At 38.6% G+C, this 12,940-nt stretch overlaps 1 protein-coding gene across 7 annotated transcripts in view; it reads left to right on the top strand.

The window, feature by feature from the left end:
• The window catches only part of SYNE1 (spectrin repeat containing nuclear envelope protein 1), a 518,706-nt gene that overhangs the window by 364,453 nt on the left and 141,313 nt on the right, over window positions 1–12,940 (top strand). For 5 of the 7 annotated variants that reach the window (XM_016956730.4, XM_063813578.1, XM_016956731.4 and 2 more), the window contains 2 exons: window positions 6,797–6,931; window positions 7,929–8,038. In XM_016956730.4, coding sequence (XP_016812219.3) covers window positions 6,797–6,931; window positions 7,929–8,038 — 245 coding nt within the window. The remainder of the gene's footprint in view (window positions 1–6,796; window positions 6,932–7,928; window positions 8,039–12,940) is intronic. The other 2 variants (XM_016956737.4, XM_016956728.4) reach the window with 1 other exon arrangement.

The following is a 12,940-nucleotide window of genomic DNA, read 5'->3' as shown; positions in this document are numbered from 1 at the left end:
GCCACTGTGCTCTAGCTTGGGCAACAGAGTGAAATTCTGTCTCAAAAAAAAAAAAAAAAAAAAAAAAGTTGAGAATTTATAGTTTTTATATAGACAAAAAACAAGTTAGAGGAATAATGTAATATTCCACATAAAATTTTTAAAATGAAGAGTTTTGAGGGGTTATTAGTCTTATCATATATGTGTGTGGATTTTTTTTTTGGTTTTTTTTGAGACAGGGTCTTGCTCTGTCACCCAGGCTGGAGTTGCAGGGACGCAATCTCAGCTCATTGCAACCTCTGCCTCCCAGTCTCAAGTAATGCTCCCACCTCAGCCTCCCGAGTAGCTGGGACTATATGCGCGCACCACCATGCCCAGCTAATTTTTTTTATTTTTTGTAGAGATGGAGGTCTCTCAATGTTGCCCAGGCTGGTCTTGAACTCCTGAGCACAGGCAATCCACCCACCTCAGCCTCCCAAAGTGCTGAGATTATAGGCGTGAGCTACCATGGCCGGCCAGTCTAATCATATATTAAAATACAATATTATAATAATTAAAATAGTTTGGTGTTGGCACAATAAATATGTGAACAGAAAATTAAACAAGAACTATTCCAGAAAGAGATTTGGTATATAAAGGAATTTGATAAATATTTTAGGTGGCATTACAAATCAGTGGACAAAATATGACTCACTCTGTAAATAATCACTTGAAACGTGATAAACTGTATTTTCTACCCCATACTTTACAGAAAAATGTATCACAGGTGGATCAAAGATTTAAATATAAAACTTAAGTCTGCAAGGTACTCAATGTATGATTTTTTTTTTAATCTTAGGATAGGGAAAACCTTTGCCAGTATACCCCAAACCCATAATTTTATAGCTTCTTTTAAACTAATACATGGGCAGGGCTTGGTGGCTTATGCCTGTAATCTTAGCAGTTTGGGAGGCTAAGAAGGGAGAATTGCTTGAGCCCAGAAATTCAAGACCAGCCTGGGTATCATAGCAAAACCCCATCTCTACAAATAATAAAAACATTAGCCGGGCGTGGTGGCACACACCTGTGGTCCCAGCTACTAAGGAAGCTGGGGTGGGAGAAGCTGGGAGGAGGTGGGAGAATCCCTTAAGCCCAGGTGGTTGAGGCTGCAGCGAGCTATGATTGTGCCACTGCACTGCAGCCTGGGTGACAGTGTGAGACGCCAACTAAAAAAATAAACAAATGGGCCATGGCTCCCACCTGTAATCCCAGCACTTTGGGAGGCTGAGGCGGGTGGATCACCTGAGGTCAGGAGTTCAAGACCAGCCTAGCCAACATAGTGAAACTCCGTCTCTACTAAAAATACAAAATTAGCCATGTGTGGTGGTGGGAACCTGTAATCCCAGCTACTCAGGAGGCTGAGGCAAGAGAATCCCTTGAACCGAGGAGGCAGAGGTTGCAGTGAGCCGAGATCACACCATTGCACTCCAGCCTGGGCAACAGGAGTGAAACTCCATCTCAAAAATGAATAAGTAAATAAATAAATAAACAAATAAAAATGAAACTACTACACAAAAATAAAAAAGTTCTGTATGACCCCCCTCCCCCACCCCCAAAAAAGTAACCAAGTTGAAAGACATAGACAGGGAGGAATGAGTAACACAAAATAAAACAAAAGACATAGACAAACAGGGAAGAAACTATACAATTCACAAATCTTTTGTAAAACAATAAGGAAAGATCAAATAATAGAATATGGACAAAAGATATGAAGAGATAATTCACAGGAAAAGAAATACAAATGGACAATGAACATATGAAAAGACGTTTGAACTCTGTGTTGGGTAAATAGATGCAAATAAAAAATATAACTTTTCACTTGGATTTACACACTTGAAAATGCACATGCAATGTGACTTTGTAATTAAAGTCAAAAGAAAAGGTTACACATACTAAAACTGAACAGAAGTAGAATGATTTTCTAGCTGTAAAAGTAGACAGCAATTCACCTAGTTTTGTAAACAGCTATTATAGGTCTAATACATAATGCTTTCTTCTATTTTCAGTGGTGATCTCTGAATGAACTTAATTTCTAAAGAAGCTAAAATAAAGGGAAAGCCTTGAAAGTTTCCTAGGTAGGATAGCAATCATTTATAAAGCTCTTATTACTCCCTTGCCCCACCCTACCCCTAGAGGCAGGTAGTAAGGGAAGGGGTGGCCTGATCCTCACTCACAAGCACAAGAGGGATTAAACAAGGCAGGAACCACAAATTCCAAGGTCTCGTGGCCTGGGAAGGGCAAAACCAATGAGGGGAGCAGGCCCAGCCTGGCCTTTGGCAAGCTGGTCTCCTGTCTAAGAAGCAGCTGTTACTAAGCTCTAGCTATTATCACACAAGAATTTACAAGTGGCATTGCTGGATCTTCTAGTTTTTCAAGAGATAGGGAATGTGGATTTATTTCTAAAGCCTCCCAACTTTTAAACGTTGACATTTAAATCTAAAATTTTAAAATAATTTGTGTGCCAAAGAAAGCATATCCACAAGCCAGGACTGAAATCTGTTTATCTTTTTCCCATTCATTATTAACGAGGTGACCTGGGGCAAGAGCCTTAAATTTCCCACAGCTTTCTTACGGATCAGTTTTCTCATCTGTAAAATATGGATAATAATATTTAACTTAAAAAAATTCTTTAGAACATGTGGAAAAAATAATCAAAAAGAAAAAAACAGTGAGGATTTAAATGCAAGTAATACAATAAATGCTCAAATTGCAGCAGTTAAAATAATTAATAACAATAACCAACTGTTTCCAAATCACATTCTTTGAGACGAAGAAGCTTCTGCTATGCTGAAAGGCCAGGCTTCAGACTTAGCGGGCTGGACTGAGCATGTACACACCACTGTGGTGTCCACACCCAGCAGATCCTGCCCAGGTCCACGGGAATTCTTTAAACTGAGTCAAGTCCTGACCCTGCCCACATTGGGTGAAGTGTAAATACAGAAAAATGTGGTAGTGTTTTACTACATGGAAATTGGTTACTGTTTATTTTTAAACTATCTATAAATTCCATCATCTTTCATCTAATGAAGTTCCCAGCATATAAAATATTACTAGATCTTTTAAAATAATTAGAGCTTCCTGGAAGATTGTTTTTCCATCTGTGGGAAGAAAAGGAGCCCTGTTTACATTATTATTGCCATGAAAAGGATCATGTCCCTTTATGTAGAAAACTAAAAATAATTTGGAGTTAATCTGAAATTAACTAAAGTTAATTGCAGAAAACAAATCATCCATTAAATGCAGCCCTCAGCAATGTTAATGCCCTTTAATTTGGGCTTGGATGATTCAGGAGGGTTGGAATACCTTCCTAAGTCTGTAAGCACACCATTACTTAGTGCTACTGAAGCTGGGAGATGGTAATACCTCTTACCTCCATTCCTTTTAACTAATTTGACTTGCATGGGTATCAGTGAATGACTATGCTTTTTTGTTTCCTATCAAATAGACTGCTTCTCTATATGAAGATCTTAAGGGCATGTAGTTAGATCTCCTGAATTACGTGGTATCTTCATGAAGCTGGGTCTTTTTCACACATTATCATTCATTAAAAGAACAGAGAGATTGCCCCATAAAATAATAAAAAGCTTTATAAAGAAATGTTTTATTTAATGTTTAGCATTGCCCAGTCCTCATTCATCTTCCAAGGAATGTTCCTGGCAAAAGTGGTTACTGTTCTAGTATTTCCAAAATAAAGTTTATGTAGCCCCACCCAGTGGGGACTGGTGACAGAAACCGCCTAACCTCCGCATTCCCTAGGTATGGCAGAAAACTGTTATCACACCTCAGAGAAAGTAATTACCATAATTACATTCCTTCTGGCTGCACCTTCTTATCCCCAGGGGAAAGAGAATGAAATTTGAACTGGATTCTTAATCATGGTTTGCTTCCTGTGGTCCAAGTCTTACGTTTCACAATGACTAAATCATTCAGAGAAAAATTCACTCACTGAAAAACTGAGTCTAACCACATAGAATCTGAATGTATATCTGTGCATATAAAAGTGAGGAAGTTGTTAAGACCTAACATTTCGATTGTCAGTGTTCCAAATCCAAATTTGGTGTAAGGAACTTGAGCCAGCCTCTCTCAATCAGACCATAGTAACTGGCGTAGAAGAGTGTGTTGGGATCAGGGCTGGGAGAAGTTTCCAAGGGAGTCTTCAGGCCGGGCTCTGAAAAACAAATTTTTGCTGAAGAGAAAAGCAGAGAGGAAGTGGCCTGGATCCCACAAAAGCAAGTCAGCAGGTCATGGCCAGGGCCACTACATTGGCAGCTGGAGCAGCTCTGATGGGGACAACTTTCAGTCTCGTCCACTGATTTCTTGAGGCCATTTTCTATGGGTTCCTTTTGAACTGCTGTTTCAACTTTGCTTGGAAGAACCAGGATATTTTAGAGCTTATTCTTAGAAGGTGGTGGATTCTTAGATGAGAGAGAATCTGTTTTCATGCAGAAAATCATGGGTTCCAGTTCTGGGAGAATGCCCATCCACCCAAACTTCCCATCTTTAGGAAAATCACTGCTTATCTTTGAGAAATTCCGCGGAAGGTGGAGAATTTAGTGTCACTAGTCACCCATTCTGAAGGTCTTGCAAAATGCAACTAGCATATATTAGACCATTGCACTCCCGTTGTTCTACCTAAACTGCAATCTCTGGCTGGATCATCTGAAAGGAAAGGAAGTACCTCTGAGCTCGGGTGGGCTCAGAATCTGGGAGAAAGTTTTACATACTATTACCTACAGGTTTTTACTGTTCATTTAGCTTCAAGCACTGACACCGCCTTGCAAAGATAAAGATAAAGTCTATTAGACAATTTAATCATGAGATTCTAATGAAAAAAAGAAGAAACAGAAAGGTAAACAGATCCCATCTATTTCCCTAAAATGGTGAGTATAAAACTCTGAAAGAAAGAGAGCGAGAGAAGGGTCTCTGTGGGCAGTTAGGTTGGATGAGCTGGAATGGCTGGGTCCCACGTTGTGCTCAGACATTGCAAAGAACAACCAGGGGCAGGGGAGCAGCAGCTCCAGAAATAGATGGCAGGAGGCTCCTCCGTGGAAGCAACCTGTAAAATATCCTTCCTCTGCCCCATGGTACGCCAGCCCCGCTGTCCTCTTCACTGCTCTGTTTTCTCTGAAATGGCAAATTTCTTTCACCTTAGGGTCTTTGTGCCAACTGTTCCCTGGGTCTGAATGCCCTCACTCTAGATCTTTGCAAGGCTGGTGGTCTCTCCTCATGCAGAGTGCAATTGTCTCTTCTAAAGATGCTTCCTTAGGCCTCCCTAAAACTTTCTATCCCATTATCTGTCTCTGTAGGCCTTATCATCAGCTCAGTTATCTTGTTCGTTTATAGTCTAACTCCCCGCCAGGGCCCTCATCTGGCTTCCAAAACACTCCCAGCTTCTAGAACAGTGTCTAGTGAGTGCTTAATAAGTAGTGAATGAGTTATATTGAAATTATAATTTATCCTTTGACAGATGAATCTATGTGAGTAGAAAAGCTCTCATTCAGAACTAATCCCATTTGATGGGCAACATTTTAGGGCCTTTCAAATTCCATTAGAATAATCAGGCAGGAAGGATCAACTCTTGCCTAGGTGCTGAGTCATTACTTTGGTCTTTCTCCTTTAGTCAGACTTTCTCCAAGCCAGCTTAGCAATGGGCCAGTTTCTGGTGATGGTGATGGAGGGAGTGAAGGGTACTTTTTCAGAGATCTCACCTTTAATAATCACACCACTGACTTCTCAAGGCTCAATTAAGCTTTGAATTTGTAAAATGGTAACCACATGTGCCCACAGTAAATGACTTTTTTTAATGTGCTAATTGATGGTTCTGAAAGAAAGACTCTTAAAGAGTTTTCATCTTTGAGTACGGTCTATTAATTATGTAGGTCAGTCTATAAATATTATCATATAAACAGCAGACTCTCAAAGATAGAGAATTCTAGGAATAATTTAAATCTATCGCCCTAGTAGGGTAGACACAGAAGGTTTACACAGACCAGTATCAGGGATGAGGCTTCCTGCCTAGTTCAGTGTCTTGGGACTTGAGTTACCTGTGGTGGAGGTGAGGCTCTGTGACACAGAGGTCAAGACCTGGTCTGTGAAAGGTGGAACAGAGGATGTCCGGCCGGCCTGGGAAACCCTTGTTTAGACTCCTTGCTTCTATGCTGCAGTACATTTTCTCCCATATGAACTGAGAATCAAGTTTAAGTTCTTACTGAATTCCAGAGAGTATGATGCCTTACAGAACAGTGAACTTTTTGCTTCTCAAAGACATTAAAATGTCTTTGATTAATAATCTTTTAGAAAAATTTTTAGGAAGATTATTCTAAAAATCTTTCATTGTCTGGACCTGGATTAGAGAAAGTGACATAGGGCAGGGTAATGCTTTCACGGGAGAGACACAATTATTGTGGGTAATGATCATTTGAGAAACAGTTTACCTTTGTGTGACTTAAACTCATCAAAGGATCTTGAGTTATGTTTTTGTGGAAAAAAATTCTGGAATATCTGATGACCACATTGGTCAGCTAAAAGACTAACCTCTAAATACATGGGTTTTCCCCTCAAACAGTTCTATGTGTGATTATCTGTTTGTTGTTCTTGCTCCTGCAAATGCCATAACTTAGATGGGTTTTGTGTTACTGTTTTTTTTAAAAAATGTGGTTTCACATCCCAGTGGAGCCACTTTGGTATCATTACATAGGTCACACCAAAGTAGCCTTCTCTCCCCTTTGGTTAGGGTTTTCCGGTGTGTAGCATGACTTGATTTCTGCCTCGTTAAAAGCAGGGAACAGCACAGGAGAAGGAGGAGAGCGATGTTGACCTAACAGCCACGCAGAGCCCCGGCGTCCAGGAATGGCTGGCCCAAGCTCGCACCACATGGACCCAGCAGCGGCAGAGCAGTCTCCAGCAACAAAAAGTAAAGTGTTTCCTACCTCTCTCTAGCTTGCAGATCTGCCCAGGGAAGAACCTGAGAGGCATATTTCAGAAGGACAGACAAGTTGCTTCTGTACTAAAGAGAGCATCTCTTTATCTTCTCTTTGAATGAAGCAAGATGTGGGTGTTTCAGTATATTGACTCATGACCACTGGGATGATTGGTCATTTGAAAATCCAGTCTTTAAGAAAAGCTTGTGTTTAGGTTTACAAATAGTGTAACATGGCTCTCATCTTCTTTACCAGAGATACCTATTCTGTTTTCAGATTTGCCCTCTGAATCTATTTAATTTTAATATAAATCTCAGGAAAGCCTTTTGAGGTTTGGTGAAAGTGTAAGTTGCATGTTTGTTATTTTTTTTAATGAATGCAGTTTGTATTTTTACTTTCAAGTAGATGCCGTTACAAAATAGGATTGCTAATTGTTGCCTAGTGAAACAAATGAACTTTGATGAATAAGAATGATTTCTCATTGGTACCTTAACTATATGTAAAAAGCATATTCAAATATTTTATTTTCTCAAATAACAAGAGGATTTATTATAAATAATGAGGAATTAAAGCCAAATCTATTGATAACCTAATTTATCAATTAAGTGGAGAACTTAAAAAGCCACTTTTCCCAAGGATCTATCCTTTTAGCATGACAATATTGATTTTGAAACATGAGAGTATGTTTTGTACCACTTGAGGGCACTATTGCCCGGCAAAATTTTCTTTTCCCATTGGTGGTTTTTTTTTTTTTTTTTTTTTTTTTTAACCCCCAGATTTTTCAGAGGTATCCTGTATCAAAGCAAAAGAACACTACAGAGTACTCTGGAGACACATTTGAATATTTACATAAACCACACGCTTTATGCAATATGCAAACTTAAAAGCTCACTACCGAAGTTCTCTGAGAATTTTATAGCTAGAACTATGATTGTAGGCAATAATCATAAAGTAGCAAATGTGTTTGCGTTTGTCCTTTCCCTTGAGCAGGAGTTAGAACAGGAATTAGCCGAGCAGAAGAGTCTCCTTCGCTCAGTAGCCAGTCGTGGAGAGGAGATTCTAATTCAACATTCGGCGGCAGAGACTTCTGGTGATGCTGGGTATGTTTCAAAATGCTTCCATTTTCTCTTCATTGTGTTTCCCTGACATTTGAAGAAAAGTAAACATCTCACTCAAAATTTTATTTTAAACATCTTCTGCAAAATTTAATCATCTCATTTTTACTTTAGGGTAGTAAATGTACCTGCATTTTGAACATTTTGTTGCATTGCCTGAGCATAGTGCCTGTAGTAAGCTTACTTGTTTGCCCTCCTTCCAGTGTGCGCAGCCTATCTGTCCAAAGATGCTCATGAGTTCATCTTTTTAATCAAATAAGAAATGCATTATATATGAGATACATGATGTTTCTAATTGAATGATTATATCTAACTGGAGAGCATTCTCTCTATAAGAGCTTACCTTGCTCTAACAACATTCTAAAAAATAAATGCAGGGGCCCGTTAAATATTTTGAAATCTTGGTCTGGAGTGAAGACTTTCAAAGTCTTCTACACAGAAGAGTCAAGAAAAATTAAGGAAGTTGGAGAATTTTCAAGTTGAAGACTTTTATTTAAAAGGTCATAGAGGAATTGCAGCAGTGTGGAAGCACCACTATATTTTGAGGCAGGTCTGAGTTTTATTCTAGTTCCACGAAGGTCACTTTGGAAAAGTCACTCGACTGTGAGCCTCCTCTGTAGAATTTAGAATAATAATCCACTAATGTCATCACAGAAGTTTTGTGATAATTATGAATGTCAACTGAGAAGATATACAGGAAAACTTTCTTTGAAATCTAAAACATAAAAAAAAAAGTTTTCATGCAACCTCTGTGTTTATGTATTACTAAAAGTTGTAATTTGGTAGTATCCTTTGGCAAATAACTTTGACTCCATTTCCCATTTCTGAATAGTCATTTTTTAGGGGAAGTAACATAAAGGAGGAAATATGTATTATGAAGGTGGTTTTGGAAATATTATTTGTAATACAAAATAATTAAAAAGACATAAATGCTCACTACTATAAAAAAGTTGAAGAAAATTTTATACATATATAATCTTAACCAAAAGTGATGTCACCGTATCAAAAAATAAATGTATGATGCTAAGTAAAAATGTGATATAAAGTTGAAAGTAGAGTATGTGTGTAGATAAGAACTAGAATAGACTGTCAATAATAAAAAAACATTTTAGAGATGGACGACATAGGAATTAAACTTTTTTTTGCAGTTTAATCAGTGCTGACATATGACGTCAATGCTGACTATGTACAGTCTGTTACATATACACACACATATATACATATATATGAATTCTGAGGGCAAGTGATAGGAGAATAAACAAACTAAAATGCAATTGCAGCAGATATATTGTGACAAAATATGTAGGAAATAGGAAGGCATTCAAGAAAAGGAAAACAAAACAAAAATCTGTGAAAGTTTTGACATGGCTAATAAATATCAATGTAAAAGAATAGGAATGAATAGTATTATGGCATCTATAGGCAGGGATTGACTTTAAATAACCCTAAAACTGTAAAAATTGCCTTAAAAATATAAAGGAGTTTAAAAACTGTCTGTTGTGTATCATGCTTAAAGATGCTGACTAGACCATGAATATGTGTCTGTAATAAACCCAAAATGAGACTGTTTCTTTCATGTTGATTGAGCCGAGACTTGCCTTCACGTTACATTCCAGGTCCTCTAAAACGTTTACTTATCTTGCATAGTTTTCTGAATATTTTTGCCAAACAAATATTTTGACAAAGAACCCATCCAGCATTGTTTCCTCTCTGTATGTATCATCACTAAAGGAGCAGAAGGGATCTTCTGCAACTTTATTACCATATATATTTTTTTCTTTCCTTGGCCTTTAGCTTTGGAAAGGACCTAAATGAAATACAAACAACTGTAAGTTACTCTTTCAAATATAAAAAATATTTTAAAAATAAATTTGCAGTGCAGTACTGGCTTTCTATATAAGATTCACTTTAAAGACTACTTATAAATTCTTTAACTTTTATACAAATTTTTAAGAAACTTCACCTTTATATGCAGTTGATAACAGCTCAGCCTGTTTTCAAGCCTTTGGGTACCAGGCAAACAATTAACCATGAATTAATGATATCTACATTCCAAAGTAAATATATATGTATATATATATAAACCTTGCTAGGAAAAAGCCTGATGATATTCAGCCCTTAACTTGCCAGCTGCTTTTCTAAGACTATAAATGTGACTTGGTTTGTGTAAGGAAACCTCTGTGGGAAGGGCATGACCTACTTTATAGAGTCACACATTTGCCGTATAAGGAATAAGTACTATGTTACTTGTCGAGGGTTGATGGAGGGTGCCTTCCAAGATTACTAAGGAAAAACAACTGGAAATTTGTTGATGTAAATATAAAAGGAAAGAAGAATAATTTTCATGGGGAACAAAAGGCTATGTTTTAAAAGGTTTGCTACTGGTGTTGTACATGTGTCAATGATTAAATGTAAGACTATAAATATTAAATATTCCTCTGGTTTTATTACAAATTTTTATGTAAATACAAATGAATTAAAAGTGCTATACTATAGGCTATTACCACAAAAGAAAAAAGCAATAAAGAAATTTAACCTCATAGGAACTTCAAAGCTTTTTAAAAATAATTTTTAGAAAATAGAAAAATTCAGATACTAATATTATAGACACTCAACTGAAGGTATCAATTATGTTTTGGCATTTTTTTCACTCGCCATTATTTTTTGAGATATATTCATGTTGAGATATAGATCTAGTTCTTCATTTTAACTGTTTAATAGTATTTTATTTTGTGAACATAATTTATTCACCCATTTTCTTATTGCTGGATATTTGCACTATTGCCATTGCCATTGTTATTATTGTTACTATTGCTTTTTTTTTTTTTTTTCTGAGACAGAGTCTTGCTGCATTGCCCAGGCTGGAGTGCAGTGATGTGATCTCAGCTCACTGCAACCTCTGCCTCCTGGGTACAAGTGATTCTCCTGCCTTAGCCTCTCGAGTAGCTGGGATTACAGGTGCCCACCACTATGCTTGGCTAATTGTGTTTTCAGTAGAGATGGGGTTTCACCATGTTGGCCAGGCTGGTCTTGAACTCCGGACCTAAGTGATCCACCCACCTTGGCCTCCCAAAATGCTGTATTTACAGGTGTGAGCCACCACGCCCAGCCCTAAGATTGCTGCTTTTAGCATTGTTTAAATTAACTTCCTACATGTCTCTCAGATGGGAAAGATTCTCTGCATTATATCCTAGGAGTGGAATCCCTTCATCACACATTTTAAGAGTTTTATTTTTCTTGAGACAGGGTCTCAGTCTGTCACCCAGGCCGGAGTGCAGTGGTGTGATTATAGCTTACTGCAGCCTTGAACTCCCAGGCTCAAATGATTTTCTTGCCTTAGCCTCCAAAGTAGCTGGGACTACCAGCATGTACCACCATGCCTGGCTAATTTTTGAATTTTTTTTTGTAGAGACAGGGTCTGGCTATGTTGCCCAGGCTGGGCTCAAACTCCTGGGCTCAAGTGATCCTCTTGCCTCAGATTCCCAAAGTGTTGGGATTACAGGTGTGAGCCACTGTGCCTGGCTAGTTTACAGAAATTTTAAGTCTTATTTCTAGAGACTTATCTAAAGACACTGTTGTGTTTACATTTATTCTAAGAATAATTGGCTTTGGGGTACCACAGAGTATTATCCTGCCAACACACTTGTTATTCTTTTTTTTTCACTTGAGCAAAAGGCCCTGCATCAAAATATTAATTAATATCTAGTATTCCTTTTAGATGACACGGTTTTAGTTAGGACTTCAAAGGTCCTGAAGAATGAAGATCCATGGAAATTCAGCCACCCTAGGTTGTTCCTGTTTTCATCTTTTTTTTTTTTTTTGAGATGGAGTCTTGCTCTGTCACCAAGAAGAGTACAGTGGTGCAATCTCAGCTCACCACAACATCTGCTTCCTGGGTTCAAGTGATTCTCCTGCCTCAGCCTCCCGAGTAGCTGGGACAACAGGTGTGCACCACCATGCCTGGCTAATTTTTGTATTTTTAGTAGAAATGAGGTTTCATCATGTTGCCCAGGCTGGTCTTGAACTCCTGATCTCAGGTGATCCACCTGCCTCGGCCTCCCAAAGTGCTGGGCATGAGCCACCACACCCAGCCCATTTTCGTCATTATTAACCCCCATTTATTGAGTGGCCATTATTTCCCAGATAGGGTTATAGGCCTTATGCATGTATTCTCTTTCATTCTCATAATTATGCAAGGTAGATGCTATCTTCATTTTAAAGATGAGAAGATTGAGGCACAGAGAAGTGAAACAAATTACCCCAGTGTCACAGATAATGTGCTAGAGGGAGGGTCATAATCCAGGTCTATCTCACTCTAAAAGTTAAACTTGGCTAGCCATGGTGGCTCACTCCTGAAATCCACAAATTTGGGAGGCTGAGGCAGGAGGATCATCTGAGTTCAGGAGTTCCAGACCAGCCTGGGAAACATAGTGAGACCCTGTCTCTACAAAGAATTAAAAAAAAAAAATTAGCCAGGTCTGGTGGTGCATACCAGACTTGGGAGGCTACTTGGGAGGCTGAGGTGGGAGGATTGCATGAGCCCAGCAGTTTGAGTGTACAGTGAGCTGTGATCACACGAGTCCACACCAGCTTGGGTGACAGAGTGAAACCCTGTCTCAAAAATAAATAAATAAATAAGAGCCATACCAATCTCAGATGTCACATTGCTGCCTACCTTTAAGGATGACACTGCAGGGCCTTCCTCCCATATCTCTCTGCACTATCCCTCCATGTCCTGTACTACCTTCCTAGGTGCTGTACTGTCTCTCTGTGTCCTGTACTACCTTCCCAGGCTCTATACGATCCTTCCTATGTCCTGCACTACCTTCCCACGCCCTGTACTATTCCTCCATGCCCTATACTACCTTCCCACGTCCTGTACGATAA

This window comes from Pan troglodytes, chromosome 5 (genome assembly GCF_028858775.2).
Source record: "Pan troglodytes isolate AG18354 chromosome 5, NHGRI_mPanTro3-v2.0_pri, whole genome shotgun sequence".
In the NCBI taxonomy this organism is placed as follows: Eukaryota; Metazoa; Chordata; class Mammalia; order Primates; family Hominidae; genus Pan; species Pan troglodytes.
The sequence above is the reverse complement of the archived record's forward strand: the minus strand, read 5'-3'. Positions and strand labels throughout refer to the sequence as shown.